This window comes from Sabethes cyaneus, chromosome 2 (genome assembly GCF_943734655.1).
Source record: "Sabethes cyaneus chromosome 2, idSabCyanKW18_F2, whole genome shotgun sequence".
NCBI classification, from domain to species: domain Eukaryota; kingdom Metazoa; phylum Arthropoda; class Insecta; order Diptera; family Culicidae; genus Sabethes; species Sabethes cyaneus.
This window is the reverse complement of record NC_071354.1, coordinates 14,365,028-14,388,849: the sequence shown is the minus strand read 5'-3', so window position 1 is coordinate 14,388,849 and position 23,822 is coordinate 14,365,028. Positions and strand designations below refer to the sequence as shown.

Below are 23,822 nucleotides of genomic sequence, written 5' to 3'. Positions count from 1 at the left end.
GCTCAGAAAGTGGCGAATGAATTTCCAGGTTTAAAACCACTCTCTAATAGAAATCAATACCAACCAACGGTGCTCAGAAATTTTATAGTTTTTACTTAGTTTTACTTCATTTTCATTTGGCGCTGACCGTACCAAATTTATGCTAATTTAATCAGGCATGAGCTCAAATTGTTTTTGTTGTATTTAATACCGCAGTATTTCCTGCGCAATATTTCAAAATTATTAAGAAATAATTGTTTCAACATTCCTATCCCTTCACTTACAGCAACGGTGCATTTTAGCTGTGTAAACTACGTTACGAGAAAAGGCAAAGCAAACGAACGAAAGAGAGAAACGTCAAAAATGCCATTTGCTGGGCACTCGAATTTAGAGCAGCCAGCAGAAAACAGACGGGAAAAGTCAGTCAGCCACAGCAAGAGAAGTGAAATAATTTCGTAAACCTTTTTATTCCGTATCGCTGTGCTCGTTTTACAATTTTTAAAGTGCCACCATCAGATTCTGTTAAGAAAAGATTATCAGTTTCCCGAACTGTGAACCCAAGTGAACCGTGTATGTGCGTGCTTTAATTCGACTACATATCTCCGTTTATGGCGTCGGGTATTTCTGCGTTTGCCAGCAGAAAAAAATATCTCACCTCGAAATTATTGATGGAAGCTGCACAAGTTGAGAAATTTCGCTGCACTCGTGCAGTCTCGAACTGAGACATAAGTCAAGACAGGTGAAGAAAGAAAACGGAGAAAAAACAGTACCTGAGCCCCGTTTTATGGTAGTGGTTTTTTGGGTTCGTTTTCTGCGCACTGTGAATACGGATTTGGCTAAGCAAGAGCGAAGAAAGCAAACCTCGGTCGGGGTCTCAAACTCAACCAAATTTACACGCATAGCCACAACCACGCGGAGTAAACAACGCTGTTTCCTAGCTTCGATTGGTTGAGTAAGGCGACACTTTGTGCAACACACATTGGGCTAATAACCAGAATACGAAGGACGGAAGCGGTTATGGAATTTAGTTGTGATTTAGGTTGAGCTACTTCAGAGAAAAAACAAGCTGCTTGTCTGCGCTATACCTGCATCACAATGGGATTACTCTTCGCCAAAATCTGGAGTTTGTTCGGAAATGAAGGTAAGTCCTTGAACAGGTTTATTTTCCTTTCGTTTGCTAGCGTTGTAGATCAAGGTTCTTTCGTCGAGTGTTGCTTGCGAGTATTTGCGTTCGAGTAACTATAGCTAACAAAGGCGTAGTACTATTGAAGCTAATGATTAATTAATGAGAGCTTCCGAGCTTTAACTTTAATTACTCTTGGTTTTCGTGTCAATTATTATTAGCGTCATCAAGTAGTGAGAGTGAAATATGATGCGTATCGTGATCGTGTGAGGAGCGTTTCTGTCAGAGTTTATTGCCCGCATATTTCGCGCAAGTTGAGGAGAGCAAGCTACGAACATCGGTGCTTGTTTTGGTGTTCGCCTTGTCCTGTAAATTGAGGGTACCGAACAGTCGCATTCGAGTTATGCTTCGAAAGCTGTAATAGCTACCAGTTAAATTGAAACTGACATGTTGACAGGTACCTACAAGCTGCTTTCAGTGACCTGTAAACGCGCCGCCCGTACAAATGCACCGAACACATTTTGCGCCCTAACGAGTCTCCGTTTTATCCAACCGACAGATCTAAACTGGTCTGGCATGTGTCAAAATCCTTATTGGTAGCTAAAAGTAGTCGTCCCGATTTTTCCCAAGCTCTACTACTGACTCACATTTCTGGCGGAGCTCCAGGGCAGTCGTTGGGAAAGGTTTTTATTTAACAAGTTGGTAACTAAGTGTGTGTTCATATTGTGTATTGGGTTCAATTTTAAAGCACACCCAACTTAATCTGCAGGTGGTAAACCGTTGGTAAAGACTGCCTACATGACATAACCAGTATTGGCGATTTGAAATTCTATTTCTTTTTGCTTTAATATGTGGTTTAGACAGAGAGGTAATCAAATAATCCAATTGTTTGACATTTGACTTGGCTATTTTATAATAACAGTTTGAGTTTGGGTAATACAATTAGCAAATTATTTGGTCTCAGGATAAACATTCATTCATAGTGGTTATTTTGAAAGTGAGCCATCGTGCAACGCAATTTTTCGACTTAGGTTTAAAGACGTGCAATTGAATTATCAGCTCACTTGCGCTTTCACTGTCTCTCTATCTTATACCGTCACTCGTCGCCAGTGGACTCTGCATGTATACCGCGTGCGTGACAAATGAGCGCGTCAGTTCGCACCCATCTGCGGTTTCAACTGTTTACTCTGTTTGGTATAGTCCGTTTCCCCTCGATGCAAATGCTGATAGTGGAACTAGATTTCCCGTGCATATGTGGGGCACACGAGAGGCGCAGGATTAGGAAAACCACAAATTTTGGTTTATTACTTAGTCAGATCGGCTATGTCTGTCCCTCCTATTAGGTGACGGACACAAACCGATACGCACACATAATCATCGATTTAATTATTGCTACACAGTGTAGAGTGACTGTGTGAGCGTTTTCAGTTGGTTACATCACAAAATTGGTAAACAGAAGTCGGTCAATTGTGGTTTCTCGATGGCTGATGACGTGCCGGTTGCTGGTCAGCTGTGTAAATATTCGACTTGTATGTTTTGGAAAAGTTTTCTGATCACATTTTGTTTGTGAACGATTAGTGTACATTTTTTATTCAAGTTAGCACGAACTCATGTTTGGTTGATAATAAATTTTCAAGCTATGATTTTTGTTATTATTTTTTTCAACCCGTAACTTAGTGATGAAATTGTAAAATTATTTACTATTTAAGCATTTAATGTATTTTACTCATAGATACTCTTTGCTTGCAAGCGTGCGATAATTTGTATGTTTATTCCAAACAAGTGCCACTAGTGGTGGACACCGCTAGCCGAAAAATTAGCGCCGTTAACCGTTCACTCGCTAACCCTAAAAAGTTAGCTCGACACTCGCTAAACGCTAATTGATTAACTCAGATTGGCGAAATCCAAATTACCTCGTTAAATAAACTTAGAGTGCGCTTGCACACTCCATGAGGGTCGGTTTTCAGTTTTATTTTCAAAGTTTTATCTACTGCTTGATTGCTAAACTTGATTTTAGATTCAAACTGACAAGTACTTTTAGGGTCAAAAATTACTGATTACACGAACGCTGTTACGCTGGTCTAACAAACCCCCGAAATTATCCTGTCTAACAGCCGCCAGTGAAGTCTGTCGATAACCAACCGTTCGTTAACTATTCTTTAAATCGAAACACTTTCTAAATATCAATCAATCAATCATATTTTAGTTCGGTTGTAATGCTCCGATTACTTCTTTAGCGTTACTTCAATGACCCTCCCTTATCCTCATCTTTCGCTCTGTGAAGTTGGTGGAATTGTCAGTGTTCACTACCATAGACTTAGTTGACTTAGTTGTCTTAGAATCAGAATTAATACCTAATTCCATTAAACTCCTTGAAATCAAGGGAAAGGAAGAAGGCGTGGACCTCCCGCACCTAACGCTTCCCATATAGATATTGATTTATATTTACAGTCGTTGGGAGTATTTTTGCTATCAAAGGTTAAGTGATTCTCCGAACCCTCGGGGATGAACTAATGGCATTTAAACCAGAAGCCGGGCTGCATGTGACCAATGATATAGCGCTTTTCGCTCTGAAATTGGATAGTTTACCAAAAAATATTAGTTTAAATAATATAACACTTGAAAATAAAGTGTGGTTGCCTAAAACTACAGTTATAAGGTTAGGAACTGAAAACCACACGACCCGCACTTCCTAGCTTGGTTACTCAATTATACAAATTGAAGTATTACCCAGTATTAGCCACGTGGAGGCGCTAGGTAAGAGCTTCGGATAGCTAGAACTATGTTGGGATTGTTGGGCGCTTTTTCCTAGATACCTTCCCCATTCCAACCCTTACCACTCAGTACAACGCTATTGGACGGAACTGAGGACGATTAGGTGGATTTACAAGTTTTTTTTGCGATGAACTGGACTCATTTGTCCTGGCAGGAATAGTATAGCTGGCTAGATCTGACCAAAATGTAACTGGACCATCACGGGACTTCATGATGGATAAAAAAGGAATTTATAGTCATGGACGGATACATCACAAAAACGGGTTTCTTGCAACATGAACTTATCAGCGAAAGGAAAATTGGATCTGATAGAAGCTTTGTAGAATTTAATTTGTGGGATTTGGTTGAAATCTGCTATCGCGTTTCGTCAATCATGAAATCGAATAGCGTCAAATTTTAAGGATTTGGGAGCAGGAGAAACAACTTGAGGAATGGATGGAACGTGCGGTTTCTTCCATCTACAAAAAGGGCGATCGGCTCGATTGCTGTAGTTACCGTGACATTACGCTGATAAACGATGCCTAGAATGTACTCTTCAAGAAATACTAGAAATACTAGAATGCTCTCCTAGAAATCTTCCAGAAATGTCGAGAGTACAATGTGTCAACGTCTCATATTTTCGTGAACTTCAGGGCAGCATACGATACAGTAGAGCGCAAACAGCTCTGGCAGATGATGCACACGCATGGTTTTCCTTACAAGCTGACGCGTCTGGTCAAAGCTACCCTGGAGCGAGTGATGTGCAACGTGTGTGTTTTGGGGGCAGTCTTGAGTACTTTCGAATTGCGCACAGGATTACGACAAGGGGATGGAGTGTTCTGCGTATGGTTTTTATTGTCGCTGTTGAAGGTGTGATTAGGAGCAGGCATCGAAATGAGAGGAAAATTTTTGTTGATGTTGATAAAGCAGGGTCTAGTCTTAACGACGTTTAACACCCAGACGGTTCTTCATCAAACTTGAACTACTATGCAGTCAAAAAGCTGATATACAGCAACCTGTAGTAAAAAACGACAGGTATGCCAAAAACCAGTTGATTTACTACAATCAATCCGGCAGGCAATCCGGCAGAAACATAGCATTCAACGCTTATACTGCACACGCAAGTGTAAAAGTAACAGCCGCCGTTGTTGTGTGCAGACATTCTGCTACCCACACACTCGCACACGCACATCCTCACATCGTCTTCCTGCATATTTTCTTATTCGCTAGTCAAAAAACTCGTGAGGAATCAGCTACCCGTGAGGCTAGTGGCGCACTGGGATACAAATTGTGCATTACTTCTTCTTTTCTTCTTCATCTTCGCGCTCGACGGGAGTGCAAACCGTCGCGAGTAATCGATTTCAGCGGCTGCAACGCTCGGGCTCGAGCTCGGGCTGCAACGAAAAACGAGAGCGGTGACCGTAGCTGTTAGCTGAACACACACTCGCAAAAACTTGTCGCTATGCATGAATAAGTACGAGCGAGAGTCCGAAAGGGACGCTTATGTCGGCACGTTCGTTATGATGAGTACGCGTGTGTTAGAAAATTAAACAACACGAGTGTGGGCTTCGCGACACTGCTTTTTTTGTTCCGGGTTTTCTTCCTTTCCGTTCAATTTATCCTCGTCTTCTTTCTCGTATTGCTCATTTTCTTCTACATTTTTCCTCTTTTCGCTTTTTTCTTCCTTCATTCGCCTTCTGTCTAGTCTCCTCTTTTATTACTTCATTTTCCCTTTCTCCAATTTTCTTTTTTTCCTCTTTTTTATTTGGAACGGAACATATTCCGTTTTCCTTCTCATTGTGCCATGCTGTTCCTTTCGTTTTTCTTTTTTTCTTGTCATATTTTTCCTCTCATATTTTGTTCTGGTCGATTCGGCTATCAGTTTTCTTTATTCTCTCTCATTATTCTTCTTTTACTTTTTGGATTTTCTTTCGTATTCCTATTCTAGTCTCGTTTTCCTTCTTTTCCACATTCATTTTCCCATTTTCTCTGTTTCTTTTCTCTTCTTTTTCTGTCCCGTGTTTCCTTTGTACAGCCCAGCTAGCTTCGAAGTACGATGCTGGTCTATAACATGCATCGTATGCTCGATTTTCGGTGCTTGCTAGATAGAATCAGTAGGATCGTAGCACTGACCCCGTAATTGTCCTGTACTATAACAGAAGTCTGTCGATAAAGAAGGGACAAGTCTTAAAAAGACGTTTAAGTCCAAGGCTTTGCTTTTTTTTATTTCATCCGACAGATGGGATTTTCGTGTTCTTTCTTTTATCTATTCCTGGTATTGTAATGTCCGAACTGGTCATTAAACCATGATTGACTGAAGTTTTTGGAACGTCTTAGTAGAATACGAAACCTAAAAATAAAAATAAGAAAACTTATCCAATTTAATTCTACTATGTGTATTTTATTCAATGACAGATACGTATTTCGCCTACGACTTGCAGGCTTCCTCAGTGTCTGTTTTCGAACTAAATTAGCCAAAGCAATTTTACAGTTTTTATAGGAGCTTAAGGTTCCTTGCTGCTGGTATACAAAAGGTGATAGGTAAAGCGATACATTGTTTGCTTAAGACTACCTGTGTCAAACGATACAATGTTTGCTTAAGACTACCTGTGTAAAGCGACACAATGTTTGCTTAAACTACCTGTGTAGGTATACACAGTTGGTGTAGGTAAACTGATAATATTGTTAGCTATATTCTACTGGTAAACTAATTCTATTGCAGGAGTCTGAAATCTAAAAAATAAAATGTTAGTTAAATGAAGGAAAACCTGACAGGGTCTAATGGGGTTATGCGAAAATTGTGAAAAATGTGAAAAATGTGAAATCGGGATCCGAGGAAGGGTGAAGTTTTTAACCAGAAGTTGTTACGTCTGTGTGTATTCCTGTATGTCTGTGTTGCCAACCTACGCTAGGAGACGATATCGGAAAATTACGAACTTCAAACCCTACATTACCCAGAATAAAAGGACAACCCAAAATACACAAACCAGGAACGGAAATGCGGGAAATAATCACGGCAAACGGATCACCCACGGAAAAGATTGCCAAGTGGTTGGTAACCGAGTTCCAAAGAATGCCTATAAAATTCCCGAGCCGTTCTGTCAGTAGTACACGAGAATTCGCCCAGTACCTAAAAACATCGGGAGAACTAGCAGAAGACGACATAATGGTCTCTTTCGATGTTACGGCCTTATTCCCAAGCGTCCCCGTGAAAGAATCGATAAGCCTCTTGGAAGACTGGCTATTGAAACAGCATGAGGATAACGCATGGAGAAAAAAGGTGGGAGGATATTTGAAGCTGACCCGGTTGTGTATGGAGGAGAATTACTTCACATTCAGGGACAGTTATTACAAACAGCTAAAAGGTGCACCAATGGGCAATCCTTTATCACCGTTTTTGTGCGAACTATTCATGGCTAACCTTGAAAACAAGCTGGAACAAGACCAAGTACTCCCAACAAGATGGTGGCGCTACGTCGACGACATTTTTAGCATCATCAAAAAAGGAGAGCTGGAAACCATTCTAGCAGCCATGAACGGTACACACAGGAACATACACTTCACATATGAACTAGAGAAAGACGGAAAACTTCCTTTTTTGGACATCATAATAATAAGACAAATTGAAAGCACAGAAACAGAAATGGAAATTTATAGAAAACCAACGAACACCAAACGAGTTATACCTAGCTCATCTAATCACTCGCACCAACACAAAATGGCAGCTTTCCATCACATGATACATAGGATGGAAACATTACCGTTAAGTGAGCTAGGGAAACAAAAAGAACTAGCACATATTCTTGAAATAGCTAAACTGAACGGATACAAAGAAACGACAATCCAGAATATGATTTCCAAAAAAAGAAGAGACGAATACAAGAAATCACTAACAACACTTACACCAATCACACCAGAACTCAAGAGAGTGGCAGTAGAATACGACGGAAACATTACACGCCCTCTCCGTCAGAAAATGAGGAAATTTGGAATTGATCTAGTCTACACGAGCCGAAACAACCAGCTCAAAAATAAGTTGGGATCAACTAAGGACCCGATTGAAGAACAAAGAAAATCCGGGGTGTATGAAATCAGTTGCCCACAATGCGAGAAGGTGTATATCGGCCAGACTAGAAGGAATCTGGAAACACGAACAAAAGAACACCTGGCAGAGGTAGCAAAAGCATCAAGAGATGCCGAGAAAGGTCTGACACACCAATTTAGATCTAAAGTGGCTGAGCACGTCTTCAACGACAACCATCCGCTGACCATTGACAACGCAAAAGTAATTAACAACTGCTCTGCGTGGAAGATGGATGTAGCGGAGAGTTTAGAGATTTATAAGAGGTGCTCCTCCACTTTACTAAATAAAGACCCTGGAAACGGTTACTCCTGGCTTTTCAAATATGTGCCAAAACACAGACATACAGGAATACACACAGACGTAACAACTTCTGGTTAAAAAACTTCACCCTTCCTCGGATCCCGATTTCACATTTTTCACATTTTTCACAATTTTCGCATAACCCCATTAGACCCTGTCAGGTTTTCCTTCATTTAACTAACATTTTATTTTTTAGATTTCAGACTCCTGCAATAGAATTAGTTTACCAGTAGAATATAGCTAACAATATTATCAGTTTACCTACACCAACTGTGTATACCTACACAGGTAGTTTAAGCAAACATTGTGTCGCTTTACACAGGTAGTCTTAAGCAAACATTGTATCGTTTGACACAGGTAGTCTTAAGCAAACAATGTATCGCTTTACCTATCACCTTTTGTATACCAGCAGCAAGGAACCTTAAGCTCCTATAAAAACTGTAAAATTGCTTTGGCTAATTTAGTTCGAAAACAGACACTGAGGAAGCCTGCAAGTCGTAGGCGAAATACGTATCTGTCATTGAATAAAATACACATAGTAGAATTAAATTGGATAAGTTTTCTTATTTTTATTTTTAGGTTTTACATTAAACCATGCCATGCATACTATAGAATACTAAGATTGTTGCATTTTCTTTATATTGAACAGAAATATTGGTATTGATATTTATTGAATAATTTCAATCGACTCGTTAGTCTAAATGAAATAAGCTGGCTGGGAAAAACTATCTTGAGTTGCCCAAATCACGCATCCTCAAAGTGGCTTAAAAACCCAGTATCTTTTCAGTTGTTTTGCATTACATGGTGAACTTCCCGAAAAAAAAATACCACAGCACGAAGATAAAAATTATGGTAACAGTAGGATACAAAATACAATAAAAACAATAAAACTTATCGTCAGAAACGATAACCAAACCATCAAACTTATTGTAGTCCACCATAACTTTCATGGTTTTAAGAGATTCTACCATAACAATGACGGGTTGTTAAGTATCTTAACAATAAAAAAATCTATTTTTTCGCGAATAAAAATTTTCATCTACGGTGAAAGTTATTGTCCTTTTATGGTAATTTTTTTAAGCGAAAAAATAAAATATTAAAAAAGCAGTAATTTTGTGACGAAATATGACCAATTCTATTGCATAAAATTAAAAACAATAATATGACAAAAATCGAGTCTGAGACACTTTTACAATAAATTTACCATAAGTGTCAATGGCTGCAATAAAAACTGTTGTAGATGCATTGTTTATACTACAAAATTGAATATAATTTTTTTTACGGGTTTACATCTTAACTTAACCATAAATACATTTTAGGACAGAATAGCAAATTACACTAAATTACAAAAATGTAGTCTACTACAATTTTATTCTGCTGCCAAATGTCGGTTTGGCTCCTGCAGGCCATAGTTGGTACGGTGTGTTCCTATACGTAAAAACTGTTGATGTCGTTTAGGGCGCAATGGGAAATACAGCTGGAATAAAGAAAGTACAGAAGGGCTATCGTATCTTCCGACTTGCATCTTGTGTGCCATAGAAGCGACAAAATCTTTCCGCTCTGATCAAGTGAAGTAACGCCAATTAAAGTACAGAGGTTTTCGCTAGATGACAAGGTAGCATATGGCAATTTTTCCTGACGAAACGTTTCTGAATCCTCTCAATTCGTTGAGACGTTAATGCTTAGTCAGTCTTTTGGGGTCCCAAACAGCGCTGTTGGTTTTTAAAATGGAACGAACCTGCGAGCAGTACAAAGCGCGCAATGTTCCAGGGCTTCGAAATTCTTTGCCAATCTTTAGTACTATTCCCAGTTGTCGAGTTTCTTTGTTGATAATCATCTCATAATGTTGTCTAAACGTTATTCGATCATCCAACATAACATCGAGGTCAGTAACGCTATCACCACGTTGCAAAATTTGAACATTGATGCGATAATCGTACATCAATATATATGTTTTTTCGGGAGAAACTAATGGCGGTACATTTTGAGACGCTTATAGTTATACAGTTGCCAGCGCACCATTCAGAAAACCGGGCAATCAGTATTTTGAAGACTCAGTGCTGGGCGGTAATAATCGGGATATGTCGTTCATAAACAAAGAAAACGGTAGTGGTCATAACGTGTTACCCTGAGATGCTCAGGGGGAGATAGGGACGCATCAAGTTTTACAGCCATTCTGCGCTCTCGTAGATAAGAATCAAGCCAGGTTTTTAAACCAACGGACACACCACCCAATTTGTCAAGCTTAGCCAGCAGAATTGCATGGTCCACGCGGTCAAACGCTGGCTTCAAGTCAGTGTAGATTGCATCAAACTGATAATGCTATGGCAACATTACGTTAGACAAAGAAAACCAACGGATTTGCGATAAAGCTTTCGAGTGACTTAATCTGAAATGTTTATTATAGGATACGTGAGGGTATTTACAGCCTATTAAGCGGTAGCCTGAACAATATTCATGAATTATGGTTAAACTCTATTCGAGACACGTTTTTCATACCAATCGGTTGGATAAAAGCAAAGCCTTGGGTTTAAACGTCTTGGCTTGTTAGACCAGCATCATACCTCGAAGCTAACGGGGTGGTTTGATTTGTTGAATAACATTTACTGAATAAAACGTTGTTAAATTTAAGTTATAATCGCGATAAATATACCTTTTTGAAGAAACCTGAGACATTGCGATGAGCAAACAGTACCACCTAAGAGCCTATTCGGTGGATTACTGTATTTTACCAGCAGACCAAAAGGCAATCAGATGGTTTTTGTATTGACGTTTTTGAATGAATGAAAAATGATTTATTGTTTCATGTCAGAATGGAATTTTTGTGTTATTCCTTGATTAAAATAAGTAGTATTGTTCTGTGGTACTGTATTAACAGTTGTTTAAATTTCTAGAATAAGCAAATGTGAACAAAATTATGTGTTTTTCAAGCCAGCATCGAGAGCGGTTACCCGTTCGTGATTGCTTCTCTTTCTTCAGCCTAATTAACTGCTGGAGGAACAGTAGTTTTTTGATGTTCATTTAATAAAAACCAGAAAATTTTGTGAAATTTTGTAATATAGTTGAAGCGCATAGTTGCTACATTCTTTTCAGTATTGTTATATAGCAGCAAAGTTTTTATTTAGGAAAGCGCAAAAGAATAGGATTGTAGGCTGGACTGAGCAACAGCAGTCCCGTTTTTTAATAACATATTGCTCGTCAATCGGCATGTACGCACATAACGCATTACTTGTTAACACTCTCTACTTTAAGATTTGAGATTTTAGATTTGAGCTAAGAAATATTGCCGAAACAGAGAATATGGAACAGAACATTGAGTGGGTGTCGTGTGGACCAGCATCTCGAGCTGCACATTCCTCTTGTGGACCAACAGACTATACAAACTGTCTTTATTGCGAATCAAACGAACCGCTTATTCTAAGCTGCATGTTCCATAAAATCAGTTCCCATCAGTTTGTTAGAATGTTTTCCAAATGGGGATTCGTGAAAAATTAAGTTCGCAGCAAAATAGTAGTTCTATATTTGGTCCCGTGGAAAAATCTATTCAGGTTACATTAATCGATTTCATTCAGGTGTTTATCAACACTTCAACAAAACTTCAACTTCTTTTTGAACATCACGATCAATGTGTTCTGGCAGCAATTTCTAAAAAATGGGCTTACAAGGAGAAAAAAGCGTTCGCCGTAAAAAAATATAGGACTGTCAGTCAGTTTGAAACAGATACTGATGAAGGCTGCAAGTCGTAGGCGAAATCTGTATCTGTCTTAATAATAAAATAACTAATCAAATCTAACCAGGTAAAAATATTTTTTCTTTCTTCAATTTACTATAATTTTTCCAAGATAAACCTCATAACTTTATGCGTACCATACTCAGAGGGTTATTAAAAATTCTGATCCAGTGTCTACAGAGATCAGATTACAATTCCAAATCTTCCCATTTCCCTCCAATTATAAATTTAACTCTTTCAAGAAACAAAAAATGGGCCATTCATTATTCGATTTGCGGAATTATGGTGACGTTGAGTCCTGCTTCAATTTCACACCCAGCTGCAGATGTAAACAACGGGCTTGGAAGCGAATCGAGACAGTCAGTGCGAAGAAGGAAATTTAATAACGGCCGCCGACAACTGCCGCCGCCACTCTAACTCTTCCGTCTATCGTCAATGGCAGGGTGAAATGGGCAAATTGTTCAAAGTAAAATTTGATTAGCACTGGCTGGTTAAGTTACAACAAAACCGATGACAGGCAGCGGCTAGGTTGTCTGCAGTGTCGGATCGGATTTCTAAGACTTTGACTTCGCTGGAAGGTTGAAGCGTGAGACTGGTGATGATGGGTGCTGCTCTTACGTAGCTCTTGAAACGGCTGTGGTTTTGGTTGCACCTGTTTGTTTGTAAAATGAGGGGGGGCTTTTTAGGCTTCTTTTTTCAGGGCAAGTGTTCGGGAAAACCGGCAGAAGCATAATTAATCCGACTTGTAATCCCAATGTTATACACGTACTTTTTAGGCGGGCAAATTTATCGTTGTTGGAAATATGAAACTGAGTGTGAATTATTGAGGATGATATTAACTTACCGGTTCATCGCATTTCGGTAGCATTTCGAAAAATCTGCAATCAAGATTCTGTCGAATCCTAGAATAATTACTAGAATAAAAATTACGATTTTATTAAAACATCCCATCTGCGTTTTTTATTCTCTCCCTTCTATTCAGAACACAAACTGGTGATGGTCGGCTTAGATAACGCCGGCAAAACCACCATCCTGTACCAGTTTCTGATGAATGAAGTTGTACACACCAGTCCGACGATCGGATCCAACGTGGAAGAGGTACGTATCCGTGCGGCAGGGCACCGTTTCTTCGGACCAAAAGCCAAATCCTGCCAATCAACTGAAGCTATTTTTCTTTGTGTCATCTAATCCGACTGATTGTCAACCCTCCGGCTGCGTTTATGCGTTCCTATGTTTGTGAGCACTGTGCGCTGCTCAATGGCACCCGGCCATTGCATCGGAATGAATAGGAATTAGCTTTAATGCTGTTCAAAATGTGTATCCTTTTGTTCGTTTCACGTACGTGTTCAGAAAGCTAGGTCGAGAAAATTTGGAAACCCATTTGCCGTTCATTCTGGATGATGGGATAAAGGATGTCCCTAAACCAATACGGTCCGGAGCAGAAACACAGTTGGCTAATCCGATTTTTGTGTGTCCTCTTGTTGCTCGGTTGTCATCGATGATTTCGGAGATTTAGTGCGGATAACTTAATCGTCGTCAAATGCGTTTGCTTGGCTGCGTTGTATTGATATTTGTACTACAGATATTGGAATTATAGAACACAAAGAATAATAGCTCAGTTTAATGATTCAAACAAATAAGAAACTAACCCCTTTACCTTTTCTTTGCTAATTAACTCAAATGCTACCAGATCGTGTGGAAAAATATTCACTTCCTTGTGTGGGATTTGGGCGGTCAGCAGAGCTTACGGGCAGCATGGAGTACCTATTACACAAATACAGAGGTAAGTTTCATTAAAGTTGGGCCACAGGCTCCCTATCGGTTAGGTTCTTTATTAGAGCATTTGTAATAAAAATTACGGAAGAGAAAACCGCCACCGCACCGTGCTGGATTCACGTGTCAACATCTGCGCTCGTTGAGCCGCGGTTGTACCCGCGAGCTTAGTGCATGCACGAAGGGGATGGCACGTTCGCATCCAGTGGTAAACTCGGGATGATAAAGCAAAAGCAAACATGTGCATTAGGGTGCCGTATATGTGAACCCGCATTGTCTAGTTGCTTCCATTATTCCACCGGAACAAATTGGGCACACCCTAATATGCGTTTTTGTTATTCTTTACTGGCTGCGTCTTTTACACGATGCCATATAAGCTTATTTACGCCGGGAGTCGGTTATTTTTAAACAAACATGTGCGCCTTACGTCCCGTTTTTTTATTTTAATACGACCACAATACCCTCGCACATAAATGGTGTTTATGAACACTATCAACCGTGCAACAACTGTTTTGTAAACATAGAATTCTCATGTTTTTTTTCTGTTTTTCGACGCTTATTTCCACCTCACCAAATTTACCGGATTGGGTTCAACACTTTGGGCTATCAGTTTATCATAATGGTTATCGACTCAACCGACCGGGAGCGGTTAGCAGTGACGAGAGAAGAGTTGTACAAAATGTTGCAGCATGAAGACTTAACCAAGGCTAGTTTGTTAGTTTACGCCAATAAGCAGGTAAGAAGAAAGGAGCCAGAAAATCACCGAAACATTTACTTTTCAATTAAAATAATCCTTTCGTTCCGAAACAGGATCTAAAAGAATCAATGAGTGCAGCTGAAATTTCCAAACAATTGGACCTGACCTCAATCAAAAAGCACCAGTGGCACATACAGTCATGCTGTGCGTTAACCGGTGAAGGGTAGGTCTAATCCCCCAAGCGGGAATGTTTGTTGAGTTTCCAACTAAATCTAATAATGTTCTTCTTTTTTTAGACTCTACCAGGGTCTCGAGTGGATAGCTCAAAGGATTAAAAAGAAATGACACCCTCCCGAGTAAGGCAGCTCAGTGCCGTTGCAGTTCGCCGGCAGTTTTTCGTCGTCGGCTTGACTGAACCTCTAATCGAGCATATGCGCTGCAATCTGAGAAAAAAAGTCAATCGACGCGTCGGCCACCCGAGAAAAGTGAGAGTTGGAAGCTAATCAAGATTGATCCCTAACCTCTGTATACAAATACACACACAGACACATACACAACTAGAAGAAAAATCAACATTACTGTAACAAATTGCGACACACGCAGTAACAAATTACTCATAAACCTGTTGAAGTGAGACAAAACAAGAAACGTAACTGAGAACTACCTACTCGATTGTGCATCGATGTGTATGGTTGATGATAATACTTTATTAGAATAATATCCTACCCCCGTTTTTCCTTCCCCCGTTCGCCGTTGATGACGCGAGCCGGTGTACGTAAGTTGAAATTTTGTAAAATAGGAGGGCGATAAACCATACCCACGTAGAGAGACAGAAATGAACGATTGATGGCAGTGCGCTGTAACGAATTAAGCTTTAGTAAAAAAACCTATAGGGGTTAAGCCCCTATATGGTCCTCATTTTCCTTGCCCCGGCAAAGTCCCCTCCCCTATAGCCCTGTATTCCCGATTCATAGATAAGTGTTTTATTTCCGAAATATAATTTAATGCTAGGACCGTGAAAACGTTCCGAAAAAAGGCGAAACAACATTAGGAGAGGTAAAAAAACGAAGAGAGAAAATATACTTACATCATGAGTTAATAAAAAAGCTGTAAAATTAAAAGATGGTATTTCGATGTTTCGTTTGTAACGATATGTTGCGTGAAATTTGTGAACTTTTGCAGCTACTAGATACGATTGCGACAGTATGGAAATCTCTGTCGTTTGAAAAAAAGAGCTGATTGCTTTTAGTAACATTCATCTCGAGAAATCAATCATCTCTCCCCACTTAGATTTTTGCACTTCCTTATTATTTTTAGCGAGTGAATCACAAATATCGATGTTACAGCGTTTACAAAATAAAATCATGCGTTTGATTTTGAGACGCCGAACAATGATACCAATCGTGAGATTCGGAGGTGTATTATCAGCGGAAGTCGTGGGCATTTGCGGTCATGCAGACTAAGCCCTGATACAAAGTGATATAGAAACAGATATAGAAGACTAGTTTTAAATTTAACTGTTCTTTCTATTAGAAATATCTGATCTAACTGCTAAGTTGTTGACAAATTCGTAAGTGTTCAGGAAGGAAGGTTTGGATGCTTCTGATTGTTATTAGATGTATAATTTCCTAGCCAGTCAAGAATTTTTTCGGGTTGGAAATTTTCTTGATTTCCCTGGGTGAGGATGCCGTTATAAGTCTCAAGCTGGGTTGAAGGTTGGACTTGTGCTTTGCTTGTTGGCTACAGCAGGAATTACCTCGCCAGGACTGCATCGACTTTCACCGCTAATCTTTTTTTTATAACGAATGTTTTTTCGAACGAAATTCCTGCCAGCCAAATCAAATGCGCAAAACATCTCGTTCGAAACAAGTCGAACGAAATAAAGATTCGTTCGAAATATACGCCTCTATTCTAAATTCCGATCGGGCCTGTTCCGATCGACGAGTGTTGTAGCATACGTTGTATTTCGATCGAAGCGCAATTTCTGATCGGATCCGGCTCCAATTGGTATGTAGAATAGAGGCGATGTCTGCGTTGAAAATCAGATTGTTTTGTTTGCTAATCTGGTTCAAATTCACTAATTGTCTATTAGATATATCGACTACCGCAAACCTTTGTAGGGGTATTTTTTTTTTGTTAGATTATCTGACTGACTTCTGCGGGGTTGGGATTTGAACTCGGGTCCTCGGCGTGAATGCTAACCGCTACGCCGGGACTGACCCCTGGGTAATTAGGTAGGCTCCATCATCATCATCATCATCTATATTACTCACAATGTACAAATTACAGTTGAGCTTTTCATATTTTGCATAATATGTTAACAAAAAGAAGTCATGCATTAAACTGTTTGTAACTGGTCGCGATATTGATGTAAAATTGCGTATAAATCGTGATTATCAGCCATCCCTAATCATGACACATTTCATTCAATATCATTTAAAACATTCTATCTAGAAAACTTGAATGGAATGTTTTTAATTTCGTTCATGATAGCTCTTGCTGGGTGAAATATTTCCTACCGGTAATATTTCATTGCCTTCACTCCTAGATGTCTCTGTTGCATTAAACTGGTCGTATAAGAAGCTTTTTCAAGTATTGAATATATAAGAAAAAGGGATATAGAATATTCCTAAATTCAGAATACATTCTAACATAAATAAAATATGCTTAAGATTCAGAAATATCCAGGCAAAATCGCGTTTAGTAATTTAATTTTTTAGAGATAAAAAGCTTTCTATGACGTTTACCGTAAACGTAGTTTTTTTTTATCTTTAAAAATTCTTCAAAATCAGTATTTGACCTATCTACGTATCTACTAAGACCAGGAAAAGGGAGAAATTGTAGACCGAAAGAAAGTAAGAAAGTAGAAACCCCAAGCAGCAATGTGAGTTTTATTGTACTCTTATGGTGGTCTTCAAGACTAATTTTGGTCTTTAATGCCATCGTAAAAGTGTAATAAAACCCTGATTGTTACTTGGGACATCTAAACCTCTGCCTTTCTCGATTGAACATTATTTTAGTATCAAAGGGTGTCCCACATCAAATTGCACCACGGAAGAAACGCTGTAGAAATTACCTAATTGACCGATCCTTTTCAAACTTTCAGAAAATAAAATATAACCCATTAGTGAGCTTTTGGCAGATTTATTTCAATCACCTTCAGTACCATAACCGTATGCTCACACCTTACGCTTAACTCCACTCAAAAAGTTTTGTGCAACATCTCGCTGCAGCTTCTTCTGTACGGAAACCCACTTTTTCTTAAAGTCTTTCTCAGATTTGACCTCTTTGGGATGCTTCCGTAGTGCCTGCTTCATATTAGCCCAGTATTTTTCGACCGGTCTTAGTTAGTTGCGTTGGGGGGGTTCTGGATCCGACCAGAAGATCGCAGGGCCGTTGAGGTGCTTCAATAGAGGAAGCTGACGCTTCTATAAAAACTCCTTGAAGCAGATCTGCCAGTATACAGTCCCGGTCGTCACGAACGGCGCACTCCGTTAGCCACATTAGCAGATCGCTTGCTAAATCATGTATTTCTTGGCAAACTTTGAAAGTTTCTGCATCCTTACTTCCTCCGGAACTTCAAACTTGTGCTAGGCGGTGAAGTACAGTAGCCCCAGAAGCTGCCGGAAGTCTGCCTTGACGTAAGTCTCATCATTCATGATGAGACAATGAGGCTTCGTCAGCATCTCGGTGTACTGTTTCCGGGCCCGCGACTTTCCCACCGCATTTTGCCGTTCATCACGAACGGTGCGCTTTGTACGTATGCAGTCACTCCCGGTCCTTAGCTCTCTGAACAAAAGACTTGGACAGATTCAACTTTTTGGCCACGTCTCTGACCGAAGCATTGGGATTCCGCCTAAACGCTTCCACGCCACGCTTGTGATCCTGATCATTAATAGATTAAATCTGACCGCATTTCTTCTTCCGTTCGATGCTCAGTCGTAGTAACGTTTAATCACACGACTCACCGTTGATTGCACGTTTCCGAGTTGTTTCCCGATCTCCCGATAAGAGAGTTGAGGATATTCCAGATGCCTGCGCAAAATAAATTCGCGACGTTGCTTTTCGGGTGACGCCATTTTTTTCAATTTTCGAAAAACTGACGATAAAAATACAGTGAAAACAATACACTCTAAACTACTCCTACCCAAATTTTCAAGAGAAAATACCCAATGGGTAATTTTCTACAGCTTTTCTTCCGTGGTGCAAAAGTCATTTGGCATCAAAACAAATTTTTAGGATAAATTTTCTTTTCGTGTAGAAAAAAATTCTGACAAAATTTTCCACATGATTTTCTTGTAAGTGATTCTTGATTGGGCATGATATTGATTGTTTAAAAATTGTTTATTGATGTTTTAAACTCGAAGAAAATTGAATACTTTCGAAGTTCTCATGTATCCCATTACAAACAAGGACATCAATAGATCATTGAAGTTAGCCAGTTTTGGAGTGACAACAGCGTGCTTCTGGCGCTAGTATATATGGACGATTAAATGCACACTAGCGCTGTCACGGATTGATTTAGCGCAAGCAACTAGAAAATCCTCAACTATTTTATCGGGACATTGGAAAACAATTCGGAACCGTGCACTCAACTGTGAATCGTGTGGTTATATGTTACTGCGAAACTTTGAGCATCGAACGGAAGGAGAAATGTGATCAGAATGGATTTTCTATTAGTAATCAGGATTACAAGCGTGTCGTGGAAGCTTTAATCTATCTTGAATCTATCCAAGTCTTCCGTTCACCCCAACCCAAGGAACAAGGGGGATTGTATACGTACAAAATGCAGAAGCCTACAAATCGTGACGAACGGCAAAATACGGTGGAAATGCAAGGGTCCGGAAACTGTACATCCAGATGCTGACGAAGCCTCATTGTCTAATCATGGTGACATTTTTTTTCTATAGTGAATTGAGACCGCTCCTCTCTTTAGGACGGGAATTATGACCCCTCCCACCTATAAGAGGGGGGCTCTCATACAAATGAAATCTAAACTTCCTCATAACTAGTGAACTAATCAAGCAAATGGAACCAATTTTGGCATGTGGGGGATTTTTTAGGCAGGATTTTTTTATGATGGTTTAAGACCGCTCACCCCTGTGGCAGGGGAATAAGGACACTCATACAAACAAAACAGAAATTATTGCGTAACTCAATAACAAAGACTCAGACAATAACCACCCAGGTAACCAATAAGCATTTCCAATGCAATTTAAAAGCAAGCCAATAAGCATTTAAGTTGCCTTAAATGCTACTTAAATGCTATTTTGGCAAAATATGCGGCTACTTTACTGCTAGCCCTCTTATAGCGCTGACAATGCTTATTTGCAGCTAGTTACCAACAAGAAGAATTTAAATAGAATTGTGGATGCCAATTTACAACAGTTATGCAGTCAAAAAGCTGATAAACAACAACCTGCAGTATAAAACGCCAGGGATGCTAATAAACGACTGATTTACTGCTTATTTTAATGCTTATTGGTTACCTGGGAAGACCACCAGAAACTATCTGCAGCCCCCCGCAGAAATCACCTCTGTCTAAGTTTATTTTTTTCCTAGGTCTACTGACCTCTATGACTTTCCTTCAGTTGGGTCCGAACGAGCGACAACGAGTAAGGAGAGGATCACCCTTTGGATCGAAATGGTACTTTCCACGAAAACGTTTTCCGTGGAATGGTACATTCCGCTTAAGGTTTTTCGCGAAATGGTGTTTGGAGAAATGTAAAACAATCACGGCGAATATTTAAGTGCTATCCGCTTTATTTTATCTGGCTAAGTAATGGGGGGATTGTTTTCTATTTTACTGTGAGGAAAAATTGAAAATTTGTTAATTAAACTACCCATGCTTTCATAGTGACGTAACTGGCAAAATGAGCAAACTAAGGTTGAGCTCCTCAGAAACATGCTAAACTCAAGATTGTGACAGATTCACGATTTATATACAACTAGCTGACCCGATAAACTTCGTATTGCCACAAATTAAACTGTGTTGTACATAAATCGTGAATCTCGGATGACCTTTGTCACAATCTTGAGTTTTGCAAGTTTCTGAAGAGTTCATGGGTGTTTTAATATACAAATTTTCCTCACAGTGAAGTAGAAAACAACTCCCCTCATTGCTATGCCTGATAAAATAAAGCGGATAGCATTTAAATATTCGCCATCATTACAAACCATTTCGCCGAATACCATTTTGCGGAACAACAATTCTCGGTTGACCATAACGCGGAATATAGAGTTTCGCAGAATACCATTTCACGAAAAACCTTACGCGGGATGTACCATTTCACGGAAAATCTTTTCGTAGAAAGTACCATTTCGCAGGGGTGACCCAACTGAAGGAAAGTAATAGAGGTCAGTAGATCTAGGAAAATAAATAAACCTAGATAGAGGTGATCTCTACGGGGGGCTGCCCCTCGCAGTGGCCGGCGCTTCCGACGGCAGGTCGCCAGCAACACTCGCGGCCTGTGGCCGTCTCGCACTGAATTATCTAATGTTACTATTGATAGTTTTTGGTGGTCTTGTTATTGATTAATGTTTTATGAAAAAGTCTAAAATTTCTCGAGTTCGATTAGTTTTTGAGTTACGCAAAAATTTCTGTTTTATTTGTATGAGAGTCCTTACACACTTAATCGATTCGGTAAAATTTTACCGAAATCTAAACAGCTGAACGTTCGGTAAAATTTTTTATTGCACCAAACATTATTAATGATCTGTAAACGTCGATTGGCACCATCGAAATTTTTACCGAACGTTCAGCTGTTTAGATTTCGGTAAAATTTTACCGAATTCGGAGCTTTTTGTTAAGTGTGTATCCCCCTACCACAGGGGTAAGAGGTCTCAAACCATCATTAAAAAAATTCCTGCCTCCAATACCCCCCACATGCCAAAGTTGGTTCCATTTACTTGATTAGTTCTGGAGTTATGAGGAAATTTGTATTTCATTTGTATAGGAGCCCCCACCCTCCTAAAGTGGGGAGAGGTTTCAATTCACCATAGAAAAAATTCTTGTCTCCGAAAACACCCACATGTAAAATTTTGTTCCATTTGCTTGATTAATTCTCGAGTTATGCAGAAATATATGTTACATTTGTATGGGAGCCCCCCCTCTTAGTAGGAGGAGGGGTCTCTAATCATCATAAGAACCTTCTCTGGCCCCAAAAACCCTTATATGCAAATTTTCACGCCGATCGGTTCAGTAGTTTTCGATTCTATAAGGAACATTCGGGCAGACAGACAGAAATCCATTTTTATATGTATAGATTTGTATGGGAGCCCCCCCCCCTCTTGGTGGGGGGAGGGATCTCTAACCATCATAAGAACCTTCCCTAGCACCAAAAACCCCTACTTGTAAATTTTCACGCCGATCGGTTCAGTAGTTTTCGCTTCTATAAGGAACATAAAGCATACAGAAATCCTTTTTCATAGGCATAGATTTGTATAGGAGCCCCCCCCCCCCTCTTAGTGAGGGGAGGGGTCTTTTGCCATCGAGAGAACCCTCCGTAGCCCCAAAAACCCCTACATGCAAATTTTCACGCCGATCGGTTCAGTAGTTTTCGATTCTAAAAGGAACATAGGGACAGACAGACAGAAATCCTTTTTTATAGGTATAGATGTACATTATGTACAATTATGTACATTATAATTTGTGGCAATACGAAGTTTGTCGGGTCAGCTAGTTAATAATAAACATCATAAAAAATTTAAATTCATATAAAACTGAAGCGCGATTAGGGTTGCATCGGAACAATATAATACAAAACACAACACAAAGTACAAAAAAATGTAATTTTTTTTGAATACACTACAAAAGTAAAAAAAACAAAAACCTGAATAATGCATTGATTTATTTCAAAACACATTGCAGTGATATAGTTTTTCGTTCCGCAATACACATTGCAAAATAAAATTGCAACAGGACCGCCCAACAGCGGGAGAGTGTGTGTGGGTTTGTGCTGTGCATCGATAAGGTTGTCCGTTATCTCGCACTATCAATATGCAATTTGCAGACACCGGACGAACTAACCTGCGGTTCGGTTTCGCGCACGGTGTGTGCATTTAATGTAACGTGTTTCTGAAAACTAACAATTTTTCTTTCTCTTCGCGATTGTAAAAAGCCTGACGGCACTGATAACGGCAATATTGTCTGCCAATATCGTGGCAGGTGGCCCCTGTCCCTGCTGCAAGGGTGCGCACTTGCGTTTGCAGGTGAATGAAATAGTGTACGTAATGGGTCTGCAATCGGTGCACTACTCGAGGTTACGGTTGTTTTTGCATTGCGAATAACTATTTTACGACACCGGGAGCTGAACTGGAGTTCATTAAAATTTTCTTTATCAGCCTGTGGGTGGATTGCAGGATGAAGATACGAAAGTTTGATCCGTAATTCGATAAATTATTGTTTACATTTTGACTTCTAGGATGTTAAAATTTTATACTCGAAAAAATCCCTATTCTGTTCAAAAATCAAATATAATGTTATTATCATGTGTGTACCATGGGCCTTTAAAGCTGGAAATCACTATATCATCAAAACGACAGATTTTTAAACTTCTTCATAGATTTTCAGCTAGCAGAAATCTTCCCCGTTATTATTGCTGTAGTAAATTTTACTGTACACAGCGGAAACTTTGCCTCGAAGCTTATCTTGTCGTTTTAGTTTGTAACTAAATCCACCAGCCTCGTGTTTCAGACAAAATGATGATCTACTGATAATACCACACTAACTATAACGAGGTGGTATATTATCAATTAGCGAAAATAAGAAGTGAAAAAGGCTGATAATTACCCGCCACAGGACCAACCGAGTTGAGCTGCATTATCTACCGTCGCTATCACCGGACCTCGATAATAGAAAGCGCAGTCTATTGTGGGTAAATGGTGGATTATTGAAGAGCGGAACAGGGGATTAAGGAGTCCTGCTAAGCACGGTTGTCCTGCAATGCGATGCGACCGAAAGGTAATTTTTCAACATTTAAAATTTACAATCCTCAAGGCTTTTACCCTTTTTTTGTAGTAAATCCCACCTGTAAATATTGCTGTTATTATCAGCGGGGAAAGTGGTATTGCGGTAAGCGTTCGCGCTGATATCGCAACCCGCGAGCAAGAGCTTATTGGGGTTTGATACAGCCCATCATAATATCAATAAACGGCTACTCCTCGTCCACCGCTCAGTGTTTGCCTCGTATTGTAGTACCCAGCTTCGATTAGGTGCAGATAATGACTATTTTCCATCGAAGTTGGTGGTTATTATCGGTCTTCGATTTCCCAAGATCAGTTGAACGATAGTTGTCGGGGAATTCAGTGGAACTCTTTCAATCAAATTTTCTCCCCCGTAACATATCAATAATGTAAAGCAGGTGCTACGTTTTGCGATACT

At 39.6% G+C, this 23,822-nt stretch overlaps 1 protein-coding gene across 1 annotated transcript; it reads left to right on the top strand.

Annotated features, from left to right (window-relative positions):
• Window positions 1-386: 386 nt before the first annotated feature.
• On the top strand, window positions 387-15,555 carry LOC128734544 (ADP-ribosylation factor-like protein 5B). The gene is made up of 6 exons (XM_053828799.1): window positions 387-1,120; window positions 12,953-13,068; window positions 13,661-13,753; window positions 14,354-14,479; window positions 14,554-14,663; window positions 14,737-15,555. Exons 1-6 carry the CDS (start codon window positions 1,075-1,077, stop codon window positions 14,783-14,785), a joined length of 540 nt encoding a protein of 179 aa, XP_053684774.1. The 5' UTR covers window positions 387-1,074; the 3' UTR covers window positions 14,786-15,555.
• The last annotated feature ends 8,267 nt before the right edge of the window (window positions 15,556-23,822 follow it).

Excerpts from the sequence above, each read along its gene's own strand:
- LOC128734544 (XM_053828799.1), top strand. The coding sequence starts at position 1,075 with ATGGGATTACTCTTCGCCAAAATCTGGAGTTTGTTCGGAAATGAAG. Across the intron at positions 1,121-12,952 it reads GAGTTTGTTCGGAAATGAAG|AACACAAACTGGTGATGGTC; the intron begins GTAAGTCCTTGA and ends CCTTCTATTCAG. Across the intron at positions 14,480-14,553 it reads TAGTTTACGCCAATAAGCAG|GATCTAAAAGAATCAATGAG; the intron begins GTAAGAAGAAAG and ends GTTCCGAAACAG.